The sequence below is a fragment of the Rhinichthys klamathensis genome, unplaced genomic scaffold, assembly GCF_029890125.1.
Source record: "Rhinichthys klamathensis goyatoka isolate OS25496 unplaced genomic scaffold, OSU_Roscu_1.1 h1tg000407l_1, whole genome shotgun sequence".
In the NCBI taxonomy this organism is placed as follows: Eukaryota; Metazoa; Chordata; class Actinopteri; order Cypriniformes; family Leuciscidae; genus Rhinichthys; species Rhinichthys klamathensis.
In genome coordinates this window covers 127,367-151,612 of record NW_026606908.1, presented here as the reverse complement: position 1 = coordinate 151,612, position 24,246 = coordinate 127,367, and the positions used below count along the sequence as shown (strand labels likewise).

The 24,246-nt window shown below is 39.3% G+C and overlaps 1 protein-coding gene across 3 annotated transcripts in view; it reads right to left on the bottom strand.

Moving 5' to 3' along the window:
• The window catches only part of osbpl3b (oxysterol binding protein-like 3b), a 90,703-nt gene that overhangs the window by 9,324 nt on the left and 57,133 nt on the right, over positions 1–24,246 (bottom strand). For 2 of the 3 annotated variants that reach the window (XM_056234895.1, XM_056234896.1), the window contains exons 6-18: positions 20,401–20,565; positions 19,177–19,288; positions 18,935–19,038; positions 16,338–16,430; positions 15,832–15,991; positions 12,119–12,249; positions 8,393–8,500; positions 6,543–6,680; positions 5,723–5,816; positions 4,520–4,764; positions 3,576–3,713; positions 3,120–3,183; positions 2,944–3,022 (exon numbers count right to left, since the gene is read on the bottom strand). In XM_056234895.1, the coding sequence (XP_056090870.1) occupies positions 2,944–3,022; positions 3,120–3,183; positions 3,576–3,713; positions 4,520–4,764; positions 5,723–5,816; positions 6,543–6,680; positions 8,393–8,500; positions 12,119–12,249; positions 15,832–15,991; positions 16,338–16,430; positions 18,935–19,038; positions 19,177–19,288; positions 20,401–20,565 (1,631 nt within the window). The remainder of the gene's footprint in view (positions 1–2,943; positions 3,023–3,119; positions 3,184–3,575; positions 3,714–4,519; positions 4,765–5,722; positions 5,817–6,542; positions 6,681–8,392; positions 8,501–12,118; positions 12,250–15,831; positions 15,992–16,337; positions 16,431–18,934; positions 19,039–19,176; positions 19,289–20,400; positions 20,566–24,246) is intronic. The other variant, XM_056234897.1, reaches the window with a different exon arrangement.

Genomic DNA, 24,246 nt, shown 5'->3' with positions numbered 1-24,246 from the left:
ACTTTATATTAATATATTAATCTTTGCAAAGCGCTAGCTGCACGCTTCACAATGAATGCGTCTAAGGTTTACACTCAGGGTACATTACGGCATGTTTTCTATGTATGACGTTCTCAATATAATTCATAATTCCACGTTTATACTGAACAACGCGTTATGGTTATTGTGTTATTGAGTTACAAATGGTGAATGCACAGAACAGAGAGGCGGGGTGAGCAAAGCTCATTATCATTTAAAGTCATATGCACTGAAACAGCGTGCTGAAAACAGAGCTGTTTTTGACCAGGTAAAATAAGTGTTTTCTTACAATACTAATGAGAATTTTTAATTAAAGTATATTACAAACTTTTAATTTAGACCCTAAAGAATCATATTAGCTTGTACAAAAATGGCATTATATGACCCCTTTAAACTGCTGATCTTGTTACCGTGCTAACAAATAGTCACTATACTTTTCACTATAGTTTGGAAATTAATATCCACTACAGAGTTGATAGTAACGGCCCGTTCTATTGAGTGCTGGACGGATCATTTGTTCGGGCCGTAAAATAAGTGATTCTTTCAAAATTCCCTAAAAATTTATAAATAATTCCCATTGAGCTAAAGTTTCCTTTACATAAGGAATAATGTACATTCATGTTGACCACTGACTCTTATTATATGGCTACTGATTTTTATTGTGTAAGAAGAAAGAGGCCTTGGAGTGATACGAGAGACATTAAACTTAGCACATCTATTTAAGAAATCAGATCCCTGCGACAACAAATGTCAATTATACTGTTTAGAAGTTATTACTAAAAAACATAAGAAGACAGAATGCAATGATCGACTGATCAGAAGTATTTCAGAGAGCCGTGCAATACGTCAGCTTTATACGGCTTTAAGTACTTGCGATAGACAAATTTCTAATACAATACAAATGTAAATCACCAAAACTATAACACCTCACTACCATTTATAACTTTTACATTATGAGCTGAATTGGGCGGACAACACTGAGCTCTATTCATAGGATCTGTAAAACCTGTAGAACAGTGAAAGCAACGCAACCCACTCATCACAAACAGTCCGTCATCATATGTCATTACAATGTGTGCAGCTGAATAACTGGCTGCTGTTGTCACTGACAACTTCAACACCTCGCTGCCCCAGTCTGCTGTTTCCAGGAAAGATAAAAGCTCCATTGCTTAGGGAGAATGAGGACACTGACAACATCAACCACAGCTGCTGCTATAATTTTGACAGTGCCATCATTCAAGACACCAATTATTGCCCAGACTACAATCTGTTCTCACCTCTATGGTCTACATAGCCCAAAGCTCCAAAGCCCGTTCACACCAAGAACGATAACTCTAAGGATAACTATATTATTGTCCACACCAGTGGATGAAATTGTTCTGTAAGTGATTCCAGTGATATCGTTCCTCTGTGTTGTTGTCGTTATAGTTTCAGGTCGTAGCTAGGGGGTGGCCGTGGCCACCATTGACCTAAGCTTGGCCACACAGCTCACAAATGCTGTTTCTCTTTTTTTCTTGACGAGAATTGAGTTTATTTAAACGTAGAACCGTCTGTTTACGACCACAACAAACGGGAGACTTTTTAGGCACACACTCTAACTTCGCCTCAGTGGCAGGCGTGAGTCAAACGACGCGGAAAAGGTACAGGTGCCGAGGGAGCTTGAGTAGATCAACAGTGAACGCTGAACGGTAGATATACGAGATTGTGAAAGAGTTATTACAACATGATTAAATATGTTAAACATTCAATGTTTAATTTTTTTAGTTGCAAGGTTTTGAAACAGACCTTACAGTCTAACTCTATGAAGAGTTTATTGATTATATAAACTTAAATGAAGGTTGACGGCTTTTTATATATTTCTAAAACAATTTACTCGAGTGCCTTGTATTGTTTTTTTTATAAAGTTGACTAATCTTTGAACTATGTAGTCATCTGCATGCCTCATCCATGAGGATGTTGGGAGTTGGGAGTTTTGAGAACCAGAACCATCTGGCTGAGCAAGTTGAACTTTAGCTATAGGGTGAGCTTCTATTGTTAATAGATTCTAATAATATGCCTGGAGATGAGAAATAGCACAAAAACTGTCTCAATTACAATTAAGTTGTAGGCACTAAAACATCCAGCACTTTATAGTCAAACTACGGAGCCCCCCTAGTCCCACTTTGTCAAAAAAAATTATTATAACTATCTCGTGGCCTCAAGATAAGTAACTGGTGGCCTCAAGATACTATCTCGTGGCCTCAAGATAGTGTCTCTTGAGGCCACGAGATAGTTATAATAATTTTTTTTGACAAAGTGGGACTAGGGGGGCTCCGTATCAAACTCATTTTGATATAGAAATAATGAAGATTTCTGTGCCACCCAAGACTGGTTGTATATTTTTAGAACTATCTTTATCGTTATAGCTATCGTCCTTTGTGTGAACGGGCCTTTAAACATGTGTCTGTCCTGTAACATGTATTTGGAACTGTCAATTAATCTATGTTTTACTGTATGTATGTACAGCCCTGTCCTTAATGTATTAACAGACTTTCAATGTATTAATACTACATGTCTGCTTCTCACAAGTGTGCAATAGACCTGTGGTTTTCAACCTTTTTGAATCCAAGGTCCCACGTTTCCACAACAATATTCAAAGGTCCCCTGACTTTTCCAATTGTTTGTGATTTAGTGGATAAGGATTAAGGATAAGCATTTTTAAAAATGTTACAACATCTCTACCTGACAAAATATTGTAGAGTTTGCCATAACTAGAAAAATGTATATTAATTTTTATTCTGTATGGAGTTTTACGATTGTATTAATTTACATTACTTTTCCACGTCTAGAAATCACCATTTTAAAATTGACTTCCTCATCCATCCAGGAAGCCCAAAAACAGCAGACGGGATAGCATTTGAATAATAAATACACAGAAGAACTTACCCAGGAAGAACCACATGAGTACTTCCTACAGGTACAATCTCCATGGACTTTCCCCAGAACTTATTCCTCCACCTCACGTCTGAAATCAGTCATATATAACACAATCAGCTTCACATCTGCAGACATCAGCTCATTTGTACTGACACAATAAGCCTGCATTATTACTGTGGTGTTACCTTGCCAAAAGATGAAGTTTTTAGAGTCAGCATGACATGCTGATATGGGGGGATGATGGCTGACCTGGAGGAAGAAAACAGAGCAGCTGTGAGATCTGCACACACACACCCAAGCTATGTTTCCGTCCAAAGTTGTGAATTAAACTTCTGTGGAAAATTGTAATTTTGCTTAAAACATTCGCGAATAATGCACCATTTCCATCTCATGTGTTCCTAGGAAATTGGCACCATTTCCAGTTTGCAATCACATCCTCTGTTTAGTCAACGTCGCGTGAGTTTTAATAATTTGTTTTATAATTTATATGCTTTTTTTAGAATTTATGGGCATTTTGGCATTTCCATTCAGCGTTTTTTTTTTAAGCGATAACAAAAAATGTGCATAAAAATAGGTGGATGGAAACATGGCTACATTCACATACCAGTTCACAAAAACAAATCTTACAGAGAGCATCCTACCTGCTCGCCAACAAAGCGAAAGCCTTTGTCTGGGCGATCACACTCGTAGGTTTCGCCCAACACTGGATTAAAGGGTTTTCCTCCTGCTCTGTAGTAACTGGAAGCATAGCCAGACACGGCAAATGTAGCGATGTACACCTACAAACAGATCAGTGCACACTTGGTTAATTATGCGCTGATATATGTTGCCCATTTCATCACACTCTTTATTATGACTTGAACGCGAAATGGTATTCACGACTAATTTTATTTACATAATCTGGGGTGAAACTAAATATTCAACCAAAAAAAAAAATGTAGGAAGACAAAGACTTGTTTTTATCCATTAGGAATGGACTGGATCAGGAAAAGTGTGTATTTTTAGACCTGAATGTGACTTTGCATTTCATTGTGGAGGACAAGTCCTCTTCTGAAACACCGCCAGCACCCGGGAGGCTTTTTGACAGGGATGTGATAGCTGCAAGTGAAGTTCACCCTCTCTAGAGCATTTTGAAGTATCCCAATGGTAATGCTGCTTTATCAAACCTGTCTTTATTTGATTGCTGTAACCTTTGTTATATTAATATTAACTGGCATTAAATTACTGTGATAAGGAAATCTAGTACACCTTCATTTCCATTCAGTACCAGAAACATTTTTTAGCCAATCACCTGAGGGAAAATGTGGCCTATGAGACATCAGCCAAAAAGGAAAGTCATTTCTGAGGCAAAGTCATTAATTTTTTTCCGACCGAAGGCAATTTCTTTTCAATTTAATAATTTGCAATGATGATTCATGCACAATTAGATGAAAAAATGTGCAGTAGGAAAGTAAACAGGTCAATTTTGATTTCATATTGACTTAAAATTCGTTGTCTCTTGTGCTTAAACTACATGTTTTTTGAAATCCAAATACTTTTCATATGCAAACAGGTTTGTGCAATTATGCATGTGACCTCTGCCTACCATGCGCTCAAAAGGGTCCTGTGTGTGTGCGGCCTTGTCCAGCAGTTCGCTGTACTCCAGTTCCTCACACAGTCTCTGCAGTGTGTTAAGCGGCTCATTGAGTTGAACAGGCATGGCTACTTTAGACAGGTCCTTCCCGATGTTGTTCTTCAGTATGTTCCACAGGCTGATGTTGCTGGTATTGGGGCTGGGGGAGGGAAGACAAGACCGCCGCTGTTCTTGAGAACCACCGTTCTCTAGACAACCTAAAAAAGAAAAACGTTTGCGGTTCAGGAAATGCATCTAAGATTGATCTCCAGCAATTCTGTCTCTGGAAGTTTCTGTTCTGGCATGTTAAAATTGCTTGTCAGTGCTTTTTCTGAACATACAAAATGCTATAAAATGCAACAAAATGCTTCATACAGCTATAAAACAGCTGTCAAATTTATGAAACCCAATATGTATTTCATGTATAACACTGGAATGATAGCAGAATATCAATGACTTGAGAAAAAAATGTGGCATTCGAATGTTCCCTCTAATGTTTTTTTTATTGTTAAGCAAAACCTTTTTCAACTGGGTGGACATTCCGGTTACCTAAGCAAAAACGACTCTTATACAGTACCAGACCAGTCCTGCAGTTGCAATGTCTATATATATATATTTTTTTTACCCTTGATGTAACTTATGTGCTTCTATTTCTGAAAATAAGCAGGTAAAATTTCAGAAGTTACTAAATATGAAGCACATTTTTAGTTTACATGATTTTTTTATACAGTACAGCTGTGCCATCCTTTGCTAAGAAATTTAATAAAAACTAATTAAAAAAAAAGTCAAAACTACAGAACAGTTCAATATATCATAATATAATATACAACTGAGATGGTTTGTGATGATACCAAAGTGTTTTTAGTACAGTAAATTATACAAGGAGCTTATAACTTTTAATTACTTTTTCTCATGTTTTTGTGTTCCCCATTGAGATCATCCATTGACGTATTCCAACAATGACAGTTCATTCTTTCTATGAAACCAGTAAACCACATTCACCGGTTCTTTAATAACTCTACAGCGGTTGACCAGAACACTGCAATTATTTCTCATTCCCTAGAACACAATCAAATGGCTTTCCCCACATATTTTGCATCTCCCTTCTGCACAGCATCTCCCTTTCTGTGTGGGTGCGACATCATAAGCGTGCAACTTAGAGGGAACATTACCCACCTGCATTGAGTCTCTCATTCTCTGCCTCGTTGCTGAAGTTATCCATGGATATGTTGTCACTGATGTCACTGATATATGAGTCATCTTCTGAAGGCTAGCAGGAAACCACACATCATCATTACAGGTGTTTGGCTCTCTGACAGTATAAATTTATCAAAGCCTGTCTATTGACCATCTAGCAACTGAAATACATGAACATATGAATCTCTCTGCACCCTCTAATAAACCACATTATCATAAAGATGAAGATAAAGCAGACTTTAGTGCGTTTGTGTGTCCATCACTCCAGTAGAGTAGATGAAGGAAGTTTTTCGGGGTTCTAATTGTCACAGGAGCCAATTTCTTCATGAGGTATTTTTAGAGAGAAGCAATTATCTCAATTTTCATATTACTTCTGCTACAAGAGACGCTTGAGCAGGTCGGCCTCAATGTGAGGCAGAGAGGCAGAAATGAAGTTAGAGAGAAAGCAGGGATGGCAGGCAGGCTGGTTCCTCTAGCTGTGGAATGTCACCCGTAGCACTTATTACATGTTTAATATAATTAGTCCCTTCCTCTGTCTCCTAATAGGGTGTTTAGCTCAATGTCTGCCTGAGGTGAAGGGGAGAGCAGAGGCAGCTGGTTTCTTGAGGAAGTGCAGTAAATTAAATATTTGATGATTTGGTAAAGATGGGCAAAATGTATCAGTCTGTCAAGCTATTTAAAAAACCTGAAACTATATTATAACCTACTTATGACTCATTTCGGTCATAGTGCCCAAGTGTGATGATACTCATATTAGCTCATTTGTGGGACAGGTGAAAAGAGGGGACTTCATCCTTACCTCATTTTCTGAAGAACTAGCCGACAATAGAACTTCCTGTGCATCAAAGAACTCTGATAGAGACTCTGTAATGGAAGCTCTGCTCTCATTGGATGCCTGATGAACAAGGGGGCGGGAAACATCACTGGAGTCTTTCTTCTGTATGAAGAGAAAGCATAGCTTCACTTCACACACTCCACAAGAAAAAAATGTGGATCACATTTGACCCTAAAATTAAACATTATATTAATAAATCATATAAATAAATGAATATAATTCATAATACTATATTAATATATAATATTATATTACATTATATTATGCCTATATTTGGGACCATTCAATTTATTATTCTTTTTCTGCATTTTCACAACAATTAAGCACACTATCCCCCAAATTATCATTACTGTCACATACAAAAGTATCTTCCTACTTCTTGTAATATAGAAATGAATAATCCCGTCCATTTACATTTTTAAAAATAAAAATAATGTTAAAATCAGCATAAATTATCCCTCCTATTGCATTCAGTTCAGTTTTGACCCCGAATAGGTATAAAAACAGAGCATGAAAAACGAGAGCGCCATGACGCATGCGCAGGAACTGAGAAGATGACGCAGGGTCTCGGTGTAGTGTTGAAAATGGTTCTAAAGTGTGCATTTCCTGGATGTCCGAATCGTGAGAAACCAACGAGAAAACGTAAAAGTGCTTTACCAATGCCCCAAAATGAATGGCTTACCTTTAACAGTTTCCCATCAAATGATCGTGAGCGTCATCTTTTCAGTTCTCGCGCATGCGTCGTGGTGCTCTCGTGAACTCTTCGCATTCTCTTCGCTTGATAAAGTTTGAGCCACTGTAGTCACTTGGACTATTTTAACGATGTTTTTACTAACTTTTGTGAGCCAGGTCTCAGATTTCATCAAAAATATCTTAAATTGTGTTCCGAAGCTGAACGAAAGTCTTACGGGGTTGGAACAACATGAGGATGAGTAATTACTAACAGAATTTTCATTTTTGGGTAAACTAAGTCTTTAAATATGCCTAATTGTCATGAAAATGCCAAAAAACTAAAAAATGTATACAATTATTGGTCTTCAAATAGGCTTCATTTTCCTTATACAATACAAGATTTCTTATTTGTTTCTTTTCATTTTGAGGTAAGATTTGTCCTGGATATTTCTTGGAAGCTTTCATGAAATTCAACTCATTAGCTGATATACGAAGCAAACAGGATACAAGGTCCCAACAGAAGATTAAACAAAACAAAAATGCTAAATAATGGAGAATATTTCTCATCAGCACAAGACCAAGCGAAAAAAAAAACATAATTAGCAAACAATTTCTTTTGAAATCACGACTTGTTATGAAGCAGTAAGAAAAAAAAGGAAAGATAGTTGGCAGAGCTTTACAAGATAATTAGCGTAAAAGCATTATGTCGACTAGAATGTCAATTAGGGAAGTTGGTTATTGACAAAGCAATTCCACAGGAACATATCACTGATAGCATGTGAAGCGTGGGTGCTGTATATAAGGTTGTTAGTGTGCATGCAAGTGGGTTTGGGCGTATACTACCCAGAGACATGATTAACTGGCATAAGAAAGTCTGACTCAACCTCTCCAGAGAGTAGCTGTGGATTTAATTAACACAAATCAACTTAAGCCTCAGGTTTTAACCCTAGGTGACAACAAATATTCGGCTGACAAATCTTACACTAATTCTTTCAACAATAATGTAATTTCTTGTGAATAACGAGCAATGACTAATGAAAAGTAGTGTATGGTTGGTGGCAGCTGTAGAAATGATCTGGTCTTTATAATAGTATTGGAGTGGAGGGGGTGGGGGGTAATAATAGCACATTTCCCAGACCCACCTGCAGGGGGCCAGGACTGAGGTTTATATGGACAGAGGGCTCAGAGATGTGCGACTCAGCGTGAATCTTGCACAGACGCTCTCTCAGCTCAGTGTTCTGCGTTAAAGCCTGCAAAAGCAACCAGCAAAAACTCACATGGCTTCCACATAGTGCTCCTAACTATTAAACATACCTTAAGCAATTAACAGAAATCGGGTCATTATTCATTTACCCTCGTGTATTTTCAAACCTTTACGACAAAAGGCATATAGTGTCTAGGACTGTCAAGCTAAGAAAAGAACACTTATTCGGCAAAAAAACACTAATACATTCTCAAATATCGCACTAATTCAAATGTGGTGTGCGAAGATATGTTGCAATGGTTTTGATGTTGATGACATCAAATGGCACTGATTCTTGTTTTTTTTAATAAACGATCAAAGTTTTTGGATTGTACCTGTCAAGTTTGAATTAAAGGGATAGTTCACTTTGAAATTAATTTTTGGTATGTTTTAGCTTACCTCAAGGGAATCCAAGATGTAGGTGTCTTTGTTTCCGCAGTAGTTTCAATTTTGATATTTTTAGGTCAAACCGTTCTTGTCTGTCAGTCATATAATGCAGGTCTATGGTCACTTCCTCAAAGAGCATGCACAGAGAAGTCCAAATTAAACATGATTTAATGACTCGTAAATGTAAGTACACATTGATGGCCTAAGACACAAAACGAGCAGTTTGTGTGAGAAAACGAACAGTTTTATATCGTTTTTACCTCTTGTAAACACAGCCACGTCCAAGTGATCTGTGAGGGCGCGGGCACTTCGGTCTTTTCCGGCAAGTGCCGGAAAGCGCCGGAAGTGATTGTTGCAACAATTGCAATTGTTTTATTTTTTATTTTTTTTAATTGTTTTCTTTTACGACGGTTTAAACATCCCGGATAAGCGCAAATTAGTACCATTTTAATTAGCCGTCTTACCTACAATCTCTGTTCTGTGTAAACAATGAGTGACGTACACACGCGAGAGATCACTTCCGGCGCTTGCCGGAAAAGACCGAAGCGCCCGTGCCCTCAGATCACTTGGACGTGGCTGTGTTTACAAGAGGTAAAAACGATATAAATACTGTTCGTTTTCCCACACAAACCGCTCGTTTCGTGTCTTAGACCATCAATGTGTACTTACATTTACGAGTCATTAAATCATGTTTAATTTGGACTTCTCTGTGCATGCTCTTTGAGGAAGTGACCATAGACCTGCATTATATGACTGACAGACAAGAACGGTTTGACCTAAAAATATCAAAATTGAAACTACTGCGGAAACAAAGACACCTACATCTTGGATGCCCTTGAGGTAAGCTAAAACATACCAAAAATTAATTGGAAAGTGAACTATCCCTTTAAGGGTATCGCAATTGTACTTATATAGTGACATACCATAAAATTAACTATTGATATTGTGTTCATATTACACATATTTATAACATCATAAATAATCCAGCACCAGTATCTAAGCTGTTTTTCTCAAAAGCATCATGAGCCAAGTTGATCGTAGAGACCATTGGTGGCAATGGTTCTATGATGTACTTAGGCTTATAATGCTTTTGGGAAAGGCCGCCCTGGGGTGCGTTTCCCAAAAGCATCATTAGCCAACAACAAGTTCCGTCGTTATCAGCCTAGTTCAACGAGTCTGTGTTTCCCGAAAACATAGTTCTAACGAACATTCGCAAACAGCATCGCAAAGTTGTGTGGTTTGAACGACAGCTCTTGACCTGTGGTTAGAAGCATAGTTTCTTGTTTGCATGACATGTAGACTTAATGAATCCTTGTCTTGAGCAAAATAAGCAAGCTGACATTCAATGCAGTCTGTATCTTTTATTTAGAATACATACAAATTTACGTCTTTTAGTTTGTCAAGAGATTTAAGTACCGTTTATGAAGAGTGCGAATGTGCGAACGTGCTCTACCACGTAAGAACGAGCCTATGATTGAATCTGGAAATAGACCAAAAATTAGAAATAGTCCTCAGATGCCATGTCCGTAATTTAAAGCAAAACATCTATTATTAATTCAATCTCAACAGATTAATTAAAAGAAGTTATTACTCCACCACCTGAGTGACATCATTAAACAACGTGGTTGAACGACCAATTTGCGACAATATGGTTTCGGGGAACCGTCGTGACTAGCTAGTAGGTGATTTCTTCAACGATGCATCGTACTATGGTAGTGAAGCAGCGAAGTTATGTCGTTGTATGGGAAACGCACCCCTGGTTGACACTTCAACATAGTAGGTGGCGCTACTGCACTTAGCCACCAGTCATAGAACTGAAAAGAAAAGATAAGAATACACAGTGGCTGCATTACAAATGGGATATATACACCTCCGAAGGGCCTTTTGAAGTGAGAACAATCATGGTCGCCATGTTAAAGAGTTGTTCCAAACCAAAGTGCTCAAAACTGGCCACTCCAAAGGGCCCTTCGGAATAAAGGATTTCAAAGAGTGCAACTGATACACTTTGCGCCCATGATTCTTTGCACGGACAAGTAGCAGCTTTTTTTTTGGAGGTAAAGCCTTTGAAAGGATTAGGGCAAAGGGATGAGCCCTTCAGAATGGAACACAGGGAGTGTGTAGATACTACTGACACACAAAATCATGTTGGAGGAGATAACAGGTGAAAGCAAGACACTCTATCTGCACCCAAAAAAGTTAGCTCTGCAGTGTTGGAGCTTGATGGATTCCGTCAAAATGACGCAGTCTGCTGGCAGCAGGAAGTGCCGATCAACAATCGTTGAGAAAAAGTTCTGTTTGTGTGATTTTTTACAGCTATGGCTACAAACTATCTTTACGCCTCCCTACCCTCGCATTCCTCGTGTGATTTTTTTTGCCAAACAACAGAAAACGAAACAAAAAAACAAGGTTAAATATAACTTTGACTGATAACATTGTTTTTTTCTAAAAATTCAATCAATATTGCGATAATACTGTTATTGTGAATTCTTTTGGCCAGTTAAACGTGTAGTGAATTGATATTATGACAGCGCTAGTTTGAATATGCAGATCTGAATTTCAGATTTGAGTGCAAAATGAGAATGTGGCAGATAAAGTTAATGACTTTTTTGTCTTTTTTAGACATGTTAGGCATGTTTTCGTTGTGTGGAGAAGTCTAATAGAACACAAAGTTATTGATTTTAAAGTAACTTGAGACTAAATGTGCCCAATAAGGATGGAGCTGGACTCCGAATTTCAAAAAGATTCCCCTGCAGTTCTAACAGACAGCAGATGTTTGCCGTTAATTCTCAGAAGTGCTAGAGTTGGGGTCTGTTTTACAATAATGTGACTCACTAAGGAAGATGAGTCATTATTTAGCGTTACAGAACTCGAATTAGCACAGACTGTTTTTAGCATGTAAAAATGCCTCCTTGGATGGTCAATTCTATTGTTCACAAGATTCTTTAGAAGGTCGACATAATCATTATATTACAAAAGCTCTTCCACAGATAATTCTCAGCACTTTATTAGAAAGCACATCTAAATATTTTCTTATACTTTGGCCATTGTTGAAGATAAGACAAGCATGTTTACATCTGCACAAAACAAGAGCTCAGCTTGAGTAGCATGCAATGCTTTAAAGAAGTATTTAGGCAAGAAACGGAACGATTGTTAGTAAACAGTGTTGAGCATGAGGAAATGCACAGAGAGGAAATGTGTGTGTGTGTGTGTGTGCGCGTGTGTGTGTTTGTGTGCTTACTGCAGCCAGGGCACTCTTCAGTCCTAGGAGCTGGGCCGAGGGGGAGGGACAAGACTCGTGCTCCAGCATCTGTTTAAGTCTCTCTTTCTCTGAAGTCATCATGCACATGGCTGATTTCATGGTTGTATGAACTGGAAACAAACACATAAAAAAAGAAATGAGCACCATTTCAGATATATAAGGCAGACAAATCATTGAAGAATCTGTTTTTTATTCGAACATCTTCATGCATGATTTATAAAACACAATCTGTTTGTAATTTAAGGAAGAAAACATACATATGAATCAAATATCTGGAAGCAAAATGTGCATTTTAGACTAAATGTTGTCTCTGTTTCATATTAGTTAATGTGTACAGAGTAATGTGTAAAGGCTGCTCCACATGAAAACTGGTACACATGCAGATCATTTGAAAAAAGGTAGCTATATCAAGGAAACAGGAAGTGTGCAGTGAAAACATGTACTTGAGTTGATATAAATATACACATACACACACATATACATAAATGTATATATACATACTGTATATATATTAGTGCTGTCAAACGATTTAAATATTTAATCGGGATTAATCGCATTAATGTCATAGTTAACTCGCGATTAATCGCACATTTTTATCTATTCTAAATGTCTCTTGATTTCTTTTTGTCCCATTATTTTTTCTCATTTTAATGCTCTTATCAACATGGAAAAGCGGATCGGCTTGCTTTGTGCAAATGTTTTTTTATTGAAAACAACATTGGCATATACTGTGTTCAATTTCACACTAACATTCTCACTTGGAGCAAATAATCTCTCACACAATGTAACACTGTCCATCAATAAAAGGGTGAAATAAATACTGACGAGGTCCTGATATTGACGAGGGGGCGGAGAATTCGCATCAGCTGTGTGTGTGCTTGGCCATCAAGTGGTATTTCAGACTGGACGTGCTGCGATGATGATAGTTCAGTTCACAATGACAAAACACACAGATCACTTTGGTCTTGTCAATGGGACCATTTGGCAAGTTTTTAAAAGTAAACTTTCAATTCAGAATCTTATTGGCATCCATTTCGGCGTCTCGCGCTCGTCATCCACTCAAAACGTTCGTTAACCTACTATTTGGCCGGCTCGCAGACCCAAACGAGTGTGTGCGGCGTGCCTGTTGTTTTGTTTCCGGTCTAGCTAGATCCGCTTGCGCTTTGGTTGACGAAGCAACAAAACGTCCTCGCGCGGCACAAGCCATTGAAATGAACGGGTTTCATAGTGTCGCGCATGCCTACAAAAACTACAAAGTTTGCTAGGCCAAAAAGCCTGTTAATCGCGTGATAAAAAAATTAACGCCGTTAATAACGCGTTTAACTGACAGCCCTAATATATATATATATACACACACACACACACACACACACACACACAGTCACATGCACACATACATTATATATATATATATATATATATATTCGGCGCTTTACGATGAAAACCGCGTATGTCCATTTTGCCGATTTTGAGATTTTTTGACGGATATAATGTCCAGGTTCATTTACGTATACAGCATGCTTCACATTATCTAAATGACCAATGAAAAGTTGTGAAATCATGTCATCTGATTTTCACGTATATCCATTTGGTGTCAAAGCTGTCAATCACGCCGCGTATTTTCCCACCCTGTGGATGCATCTCGCCGGTCTCGTGAAGTTTTGAAGCACTGCTACTTGGGCACAGAGATATCACGCAACACCTGAAATAAAGCTTGCCACAAAGAACCGGCGAAGGTAATGATTATGCATGAAACATTTGAATTGTTGATAAAGTTGACGATGCAGACTCGCCATCTTCGCAGTAGTGAACGCGCCTATAAAGAGAAATGCACACTTCATATGAAGTGCTTATTTATTAATCCAGGCAAATTTGTTGATGAAACATTGATTAAAATGAAGATACAATTTATACAAAACGAAATAAAATTTAAGGAAAGGCTTTCTACAAAACAAAACTTAGTAGATCAAAATCTGACCCATTCCAAATGTTTTCCGATATAGGCCTAATTGGTCATCTTATGATCCTATCTTACTCATCTCATGCGGTTCCGTTTTCATATAATCAACATAGATGAAATAAAAAAAATAACATTGTATTATTTAAACATAAATATGAAACGTTAACGTATGTTTAAGTTTTTTAACTTATAAGCGTCACACCGCTCCGCTTTGCTCACATGCTATAATAATCAAATAATACCCAGCGATCTTCGAATATTATTTTTGCTTGAAAATTTCGTTTTGTATAAATTGTATCTTCATTTTAATAAATGTTTTCATCAACAAATTTGCAAGCTTTATTTCAGGTGTTGCTTGATAGCTGATCTCTGCGCCCAAGTAGAAGTGCTTCGCCTGTGCTTCCCCCTCATAGTATCAGTCTAGCATTGCCATGTCAGTGTATTGATTCATTGTCCCTTCATAGTTTGCAAGAGACATATAATAAACTGAGCGTATAAATAAACTGAGACGTAGGCTATTTAATAAACTGAGCGTAGCCTATTCATCTGTCAATATGAAACGCGACTGGGTCATTAATGATCGGAAAAACGCGTATCGACCACCGTTACTGTAAAATATGCACGTATGTCCATTTAAACTCAATTTTGGTCAAATGTGGATTATATCATTACACTGGCAAGAATATGGTTACATTTAAAGTTGTCGTACCAAGTATGACAATGCTACGTTCAACTGCTTTTGAAATTACGTGTTTTTTTCACTTCCTGAAAAGTAACCGTTTTGGACATACGTGAGTTTCATCGGGCAGCGACGTGTATACACACACACACACACACACACACACACACATATATATATTTGCACACACACGAACACACACACACACACACACACATATATGTATATATATTACTGAACAAAATTATAAACGCAACATGAGCTGAACTCAAAGATCTAAGACTTTTTCTATGTACACAAAAGGCCTATTTCTCTCAAATATTGTTCACAAATCTGTCTTCTGTGTTAGTGAGCACTTCTCCTTTGACGAGATAATCCATCCACCTCATAGGTATGGCATATCAAGATGCTGATTAGACAGCATGATTATTGCACAGGTGTGCCTTAGGCTGGCCACAATAAAAGGCCACTCTAAAATGTGCAGTCCGAGGGGGGAACTGGGTTTGACCCAGTTAAAAAGACGATCATTAGCATGAGATGCTTTGCTGCTATCCCTACATTTCTTAACTAGCTTAATCAGCAAGATATCTTTTGTCATCTATCTTCACTAGAAATACCATGCTAGTACATTATGTAGAAAAGCACCAAACCAACATAATACAACAGCAACTAGCATTGAAACTCATACTGTCTTCTCATTCTATACTATTTTATTCTTGTTGGTCAGCTCATTCAGAGAAGTTGTGATACTGTCCAATGAAACCTTGGAAATTTATTTGACCATGAGATACTGATTTTCACAATCCTCATGAAGATAAAGTGCAAAAACACATTTGCAATAGACATCTGTCACATTCTTCAGAGTTTTGGCTTTTCCCTCAGCAATTTCATTCTAATGACACATATTTTATATGCAAATAAGACATTTTGAGCCAAAAATGTAGGATTTGGGGTAGAATGATGAGGTATCATTTGTCACGAAAGACACATTCCAGTGATACATCACTTAATGTAGTTGAAAAAGATTCACTAGTTTTCTGTTGCAGCACTCACGGTTGTTTGCGACGCGGCAGAAGTCTTCCTGCAGTTTGGATACGTCTATAGGCGAGTCTAGAGGTTCATGGTAACTCTTCTCGTTGGTCAGGTCTACAGAAGAGAGGTTGGGATTGGACGCGTGGAGACGGACAGAGCCTGCTGAAATACAGCTCGGAACCTAAAAACATCAGAGGAAGGAGAAAATACCAGGTCAATGGTCAATGATGGTGCGATTCATTTTTGCAAAAGGAACACTGTGAGATAAATGGCCTGAGGAAAATGTAATAGAAAATTTCTAGTCCATGCAGTTATACTTAATGGTCATTTGTGTAATAGTTAAGGGAATCCAGGATGAGGTGTGCGAATGAGAGTGACTTTCATTATCATCACACTATTCATGCACATAATACATCAGCAAATTAACATTAAAAATGCCTGGCTCTCTTTTAAACTGAAGTGAAGACTGTTTTAAAGGAAGTTTTATATTTTAAAATCAGGTATGCAAGTAGAAGGTCACGGATCACCTGCAAGGTGGTTTTGTTGTCTTTCCCGCAATTCTTGCCAAGCCATTTCTTGGGATGTCTCTTCTCTTTTTTCGGGCTGTCGTACATTGAAGCCTACAAAAAACAAAAGATACTGAAAAATCCTGTCAATCCCCCAATAAATACTGAAAACCCTTCACTAAAATGGATTATCGGTACCATATCGGTTATCGACCGATATTAGATATGTGTTAATATACCAGTATCGATCAACATTGGATATATATTGGCTGATATTGGATATTTAATTATGCATGCTCATTTCCCTTAATTTTACATTTAGATAAGCTTTGCTGTCATCTAACAAGCTTTGCTGTCATCTAACAATCACTTACAGTTAATCTTTAAAAACACGAATAATTTAAGAATTAAAATTGAATGTAATCTTTAGCAAATCTCAAAATAAATATCCATTTTTCATACTTTTTCATACAATCAATGACAGATTTTAGCTTAGTTTTGTATTGGCCAAACTGTAAATAAAATTATATTACAAAATAAGGGGATTAATTCACAGCATCTCAAGGGACAAGTTTGTGATTTTCATCCAGCTTTGTATTTCTTACAATGTAGGTATATGTAAATGAACAACGTGTACTCTCTCCATGTTACCAGCACCCAGATCTCCCCGTTTATTTGTCCGCAAGATGACACAAAATTAAAATATGTGAACTTGTCCTTGAAGGTCCCCGTGAACCAGAAGTTACAACCAACTTTACTTCAGTAAAAATACAACATATTTTCAAGTGAAACAGAATATTGAATAGAGGGCGGGGTTTTACTTTAGCGCACCTCCTCTCCATCCCTCGCTCATAGCAGACTGATGGTTGGAGGGGAGTGGTTAAGGATATTCAACCCAAGCCATCAAACTCACGTCATCAGAGAAGGAACGCCATTCCAGAGCGGAAGCAAATTTCCAGATTTTGATTAAAGATTACCACAACAAACAAATATTTTTCAGTGTATTAACTTGGACGGATTAATTGTTCACCACAAGACTAGTAATGTGCGCTAACAAAGTAAATATGGTCAATTTTGAATTCATGACGACTTTAATTATAGAAATATCCAGAGACAACAGTTAAATTTTGCAGCAGCTAAAGTAAACAGATATTGTAATAAAATTAGGTGGCCCATTTGGAAGATGAAAAGGACAGCTTTCTGAATAATGTCTCATCTGTTATGGCGGTTATGTGGAATAATTTAATTTATTACTGCAATTCTCATCATGGCTATCCTTCTGAACTTGTGCTATCAACCGAATGACTGTTTGTCAGTTGGGGAGTCGAAAAGAGCATTAACAGCATTCACAGGCACAGCTAGACCACTGCCTGAGGGACTGAGATTGGCCTTTTTTGATGGCAGCAACTTTATCAAGTTTTTCTATTAAACATTATGAAAAGTTGTCCAAGTAATACTTTAAGTTCCCCAATTAAGCTATTTTATAGGCTGTTCATTTTGTTTTGAAGGTCTCTTACAATAGGTTTACATGCATCCAAGGTCACAAAAACACTATAATTTTCTCACATTGCAGCATCACTTCTTTCCTTACGGCGTCTGAAACGGTTTGATCAAGGTTCCAGTCTCTCTAAATCCCTCCTTTCCGAGAGCCTTCTCTGCTCTGATTGGTCAGATGGCTCAGTCTGTTGTGATTGGTCTACTGCTTACAGCACGTTGGGCGGCAGTGGCTCAGTGGTTCATGTAGGTTGTCTACAAACCAGAAGGTTGGTGGTTCAATCCCCGGTTCCACCTGACCAAGTGTGGAGCAAGACACCTAACCCCAGCTGCTCCCGACGAGCTGGATGGCGCCTTGCATGGCTGACACCACCGTCGGTGTATGAATGAGTGTGAATGAATAAAGCGCTTTGGAGGCCATTGGGTCTGTGAAAGCGCTATATAAATGCAGTCCATTTACCATTTAGAAACAAAACTCCCATTACCGTATCTGAATTTCAGCTCTGGAGGCTCGAATATACACAGTGATACGAATGAGAACGATGGCGTTGGTTTTGCTGTATCTATTCCAGCCCGAGACTGTATCCTTTGGAATTGCATGCAAAGTGGATTTGCTTTCACAGCGCAGAAAACAGGGGCTTCTCGACATGCCGACAACATGAACCAAACTCTTTCAGGCCTCAACTACAACTACATCGTTTGAGGGCGGGGCAAAGTAGATGTTGCTCGTGGGCAACCAATGAAAACCATCGGCTGGCAAATTTGTTACAAACCTACAAATAGGTTTATGCAGGAAGTAAGACTGGAATTACTGAAGACTCGTTTCAGGCAGTTCAGAATCAGTTCTTTCTTTTCGGAGACTCCATTAACTCTTTGAAACTTCGCAGACCTTTCACATTCACAAACAGCTATATTACACACTAAAGATAATATATAAAAAAGCATAATAGGGGCACTTTAAAAATGTAAAATAATACTAATTCAACTAAAAACATCCTTACATTTCTGGCTATGTAAAACAATTAATCTAACCAAAAATAAATTCTGATATATAGCTTGTGTAATTATGTTAACAAATTTATAATCAAAAAAAGTTTTTTTTTTTTTTGTGAATGACATGTAACCTGCAGAGCGTTGATGGCTGGGGCGGAGTAGGTGCGGTGTAACACCTCCATACTTCTTAACAAGTGATTCAGTTCCAGGAGCTGAGCCTCACATACCGAGAGTTCTGAGAGAGAGAGAGAGAGAGAGAGAGAGAGAGAGAGAGAGAGAGAGAGAGAGAGAGAGAGAGAGTAAAAAGCTGCAGTCACAGCATCTTGCATCTTCAGTGTGAGATGGATTTATAAATTGGTGTGTATGTGTGTACCTTTGGTGCACCTGTCCATGTCATCAGAAGACTGGAGCCAGGCGGTCACCTTGGCCTGGCTGGTAAAAGATACAGGCGAGTGAAGAGAGGACTGCTTTGCAAGAGATGCACGCTAGAGAGAGAGAGAGAGAAGCATTAAAAGAAAATGATAGGGAGACGATAGAGACAGAAAAGAAGACAGAAAATTATTAAGAAGAGAAAGAAAGAGAAATGTATTAATACAACTCTAGCTATGTACAACAATATTAGGTTCATAACATTCTGTTGTCAAATCACATCACAAGAAACAAATATTTTTTTCCCCTTTTTGTTATATGAAGGTCACATTTTTTACATTTTCTAATTTCTTTTATTTATGGATCATATTATGATATAAACCATTTCAATATTTATTTTAAAAACTACAACTGTCCCACAGCTGTGACATCATTTCCAACACACCGAACAATTGCAAATGTCATTTGTGAATGGAATATTTGAATTGTGCACCCTTTCCAATCAATCTGTGATTGTCAAATTATTCCATTATTGACTGAGTACATAAAATCTGTGTTGAAAGCCTACAAATAATGCATTCAATTTTTAACTGCCGGGTTGGATTTGGTACTTTTATCATATCTGCACTTTATCTGCAAATTCTTCTTACTGTCAGTAGATCTTGGTGTACTGTATAATGACAGAGCCACTGTCATACGGTAATCAATGGTAACCTTGGGAATTCCTCAAAGCATCAGATTCATCCGTGCAGTAGAGCATGTAACTGATGTAAGAGCTGTTCTGCAAGTACCATGCGATAGATGTCTTTAGAGCGACCAAAGTGTGTATGTGCAGCTTTAATTATGTGTATTCAGGACTAAAACTAGCTTTAAAGTTAGCCTGAGCAAGACAAAAGACATTTTATGCCAAAAAAATGCCATTTCCACAGTCATCAAAGAATGATATTAACACAATACATAATTTGAGATGTGGTGGAAATATGGAGGGAATTTTCATTACCTTCATACTATGATAAATGTGTATACACTGGTGGATATTATTAGTGGGCAAAATAAATGAAAAGTAATTTTTGAGAGTTAGTTTCTAAAAGTTGACACGACTGCTGTAGGCATTAAGGTACAATAGACCTTTAACATCCTCTCAGAGTTAAAGCACTAGCCCAGTCATTGTCATTTCATCTGACATTTAGCTTTCCATCTAATCCCTCAACATGTCCAATGGCGTTACCTTTCTGATGGACTGACTGTCGGGTGTCGTGGGGGAGGAGGTGAGGGGGTAATGAGGGTGGAAGAGCGTTTTCTCATGAGGGAACATGGCGATCTCATTCTGCCTGTAAAGTCTGTGGTGACGGAGCTTAGAGACCCATTCATCAAACAGCTCCTGGGACTTGATCTGCAAGCACAAGGAGACAACAGTTAACCTACTCAATCAGGATTCAGAAGCTGTTTTTCTTGATGCTGTGCTGCTGTTGACCTCATGACTTTGTATTGGAAGGACTTGCTTCCTATTCATGAGATCAAGAGTTCAAACTGGAGAAAATCAAACGGAAGCTGACAAAACCCTTTCCCCCCCCATAAATGATTCTCTTTTAAAGAGGATCCACTACATGGGAGCAGAATTTCATTTTAAAATCAACCTCTCTGTTGAGGTTTGTAAAGCTTTCTAATATTACACTGCACTGTTAATATGTTTTGGGATTGTATTGATTTTTTAAAAGCTTTTAACATGATAAGCCAGCCTATACAACTTAAAAGAAAATATTAGTAAAAACATGCTTGGAAAAATTTCATAATTAAAAAAATACTGCAATTCAAAGAAATTAAACAAGAATTTCATTATTCAAGTTTGTGAACAAAACATAAATAAATATTTTTTTATTTAGACATCTTATATATAAGTTTATATTAAGAAATTTCATATTGACATCAAAATGTAATTCTATATTGTTCATAAAATGAAGTTATTGAAAATAAATATAAATATATATATATGTATACACTAATATAATAAAATTATTGAAATATGTATGAATTAAATAAGTACACAATTATATCACTGTTGTTTTATTAGTATTATAAAACAGTTAGTTCCAACCCTTGATTCTGATTGGTCAATAGCAGTGCTTTATTCACGATGACCGCTTCACCCAACGGTTCTATTTATCACTGCGCCCTTAGCAACACCCTTAGGAACCACACGTATCAACATAAACATAGAAAAAAACTTAAGAATTAAAAAGGCTAAAATGTTTAAAGTAAATTTCGATTTACTAGGTGGCATGACGATGGATAAGTTTGGAGAGACTTCTACAAATATTTTTTATCTATCAAAATGATCTATTTATCAAATCTTTATTTATTATTAGCTCTTGTTAGGCAGCGTTTTAGCAACTAAATTAATAACATTAATAAAATAGACCTAACTGTTATCTATCAAAATATGTGCCTGTCAGGGCTCACAGAAGGAACAGACTGGATGGTAAGTTATTAACGTTTATTTGTGCAGATGGATACTCAGTCGGAGATAACAGGTAAGGATCAAATGACTTTGAAACATTAAACAGGCTTAGCTGAATGATAATGTCCTTTTCTCTCTTGCAGATGGGTAGGAAGCAGTCACACTGGAGATGGATGGTTTCAGAAGGATCGGGAAGCTGGTAAGTAGCAGGTTGGTTGAAGGAGAGTCTGTGAGTCATATATCGACGAGACCAGACAAGTGACTGCAGTGAAGGTGAGTGCTTTATAGTGCATGTGGGTGATGGGACACAGGTGACGGTGATTAGTAATCAGGTGATTGTGAACGGGGGAGTGTCCGACTGGGTGTTTGGGAATGAGTGGGCGGCGACGGTGATCGTGACGTGGATGGAATCCTGACAGTACCCCCCCCCCCCCCCCCTCCCGAGGCGGCTCTTGACGCCTGAGAGGAGCGCTGCCGGCGGCGAGGTCTACCACGACCCCTGGGAGCGGGACGATCCGGATGATCATTGTGGAATTGGACGAGAAGGGCAGGGTCCAAGATGTCGTCACGAAAGACCCAAGATCGTTCTTCTGGCCCGTAGTCCTCCCAATCGACCAGATACTCCAGCCTGGGACCTCGCCGCCGGGAATCGAGGATGGAGCGGACTCTGTAGATTGGTTCCTCCTCGACGGGGACGGGAGGAGGAGGTACCTCCGTGGGAGGATTATCTGCGGGAACAGGAGTGACAGGGTCAGTGAAGGGTTTGAGTAAGGACACATGGAAGGAAGGAGAGATTCTGTAATGACGGGGAAGATTGAGCCTGTAGGTGACTTCGTTCAACTGCCTCTGGATGGTGAAAGGTCCAATGAATCGAGGACTCAACTTACAGCAAGGCAGACGGAGACGAATGTCCCGAGTCGACAACTATACCTTCTGACCTGGTTGGTATAAGGGAGTGTCGAGTCGGTGACGGTCAGCTTGCTCCTTGTGTCTCCGAACTGCATGTTGTAGATGCACGTGAGCTGAGTCCCCCACCCCCTCGCTCTGATGGAACCAGAAGTCGACAGCTGGAACCTCCGAGGGCTCACCCGATCAAGGAAAGAGTGGAGGCTGGTATCCAAGGACACACTGGAAGGGGGTGAGCCCGGTGGAGTTCTGCCGCAGGGAGTTTTGAGCGTACTCCGCCCAGGGGAGGAAACGGTTCCAGCTGTCTTGGTACTTGTGGCAGTATGTCCGCAGGTAACGACCGATCTCCTGGATCTTACGCTCAGTCTGGCCATTAGTCTGCGGATGGTAACCGGAAGAAAGGCTGATGGTGACCCTGAGGAGTCTGAAGAAGGCTTGCCACACACGTGAGATGAACTGTGGACCCGGTCTGAGACGATATCTTCAGGGAGACTGAAGTTCCGGAAGACATGGTGGAATAGAGCTTCCGCTGCTTCCAATGCAGTAGGGAGTCCAGGTAGGGGGATCAGCTTACATCCTTTAGAAAATCAATCCACTACCACGAAAACACAGGTTAAGGCCTCAGAATTGGGTAGGTCGGTCATGAAATCAATCCCGATGTGTGACCATGGTTGTCTGGGAATCGGCAACGGCACCAGTTTACCTTCCGGAAGTCTCCTCGGTGTGTTGCTAATGGCACAGACTGAGCACCTGCGGACAAACCTGTAGACATCTCTGGCGATGGATGGCCACCAGTACCGTTGACTGAGGAGCGAGAGGGTACGCTTGCTACCCGGATGTCCAGAGCCCGGAACTGAGTGAGCTGAGTCCAGAAGGGGAGTCCGAAGATGAGGTGGCACGAAGATACACCGTTCTGGACCTCCCGGCGGAGCGGGTTGGCGAGCAATTTCCTGGTTGATCTGCTGGTCAATATCCCAGACGATGGGACTGAGGATTACGGCTGGAGGGAGGATAGGTTCCGAACGAACATCTTCCAAGGAGGGATGATGGAGTCGAGACAAGGCGTCCGCCTTACAATTCTTGCTGCCAGGACGATAGGACACTGTGAAGTTGAAGCGAGTGAAAAACAGAGCCCAGCAGGCCTGTCGGGGATTCAGTCTCTTAGCTTCACGGAGGTACTCCAAATTGCGGTGATCAGTGATGACAGTGAATTGGTGATTCGCTCCCTCCAGCCAGTGCCTCCACTCCACGAGAGGCCAGTTTGATGGCCAACAGTTCCCGGTTTCCGATGTCATAATTCCGCTCCGCCGGGGACAGCTTCCTCGAGAAGAAGGCGCATGGAAGGAGTTTGGATGGCTCACCCTGCCGCTGAGATAATACTGCTCCCACTCCTGTGGAAGATGCGTCCACTTCGACCACAAACGGGAGGTCCGGATTGGGATGGCTGAGAATGGGAGCAGTAGTGAAGGTCTCCTTCAGCCGCTGGAAGGCCTGGACAGCATCTGAGGACAAGGACAGAGACTTGGGCCGGCCTTTGAGAGCAGAGGTGAGAGGAGCACTGATCAGACTGTAGTTACGGATGAATCTTCGATAGAAGTTTGCAAAACCAAGGAACCGCTGGAGTTCTTTAATGGAGTTGGGTTGTGGCCAGTCTTGGATGGATTCCACCTTCCTCTGGTCCATTTCTACCTCGCGTTGGGAGATCACGTA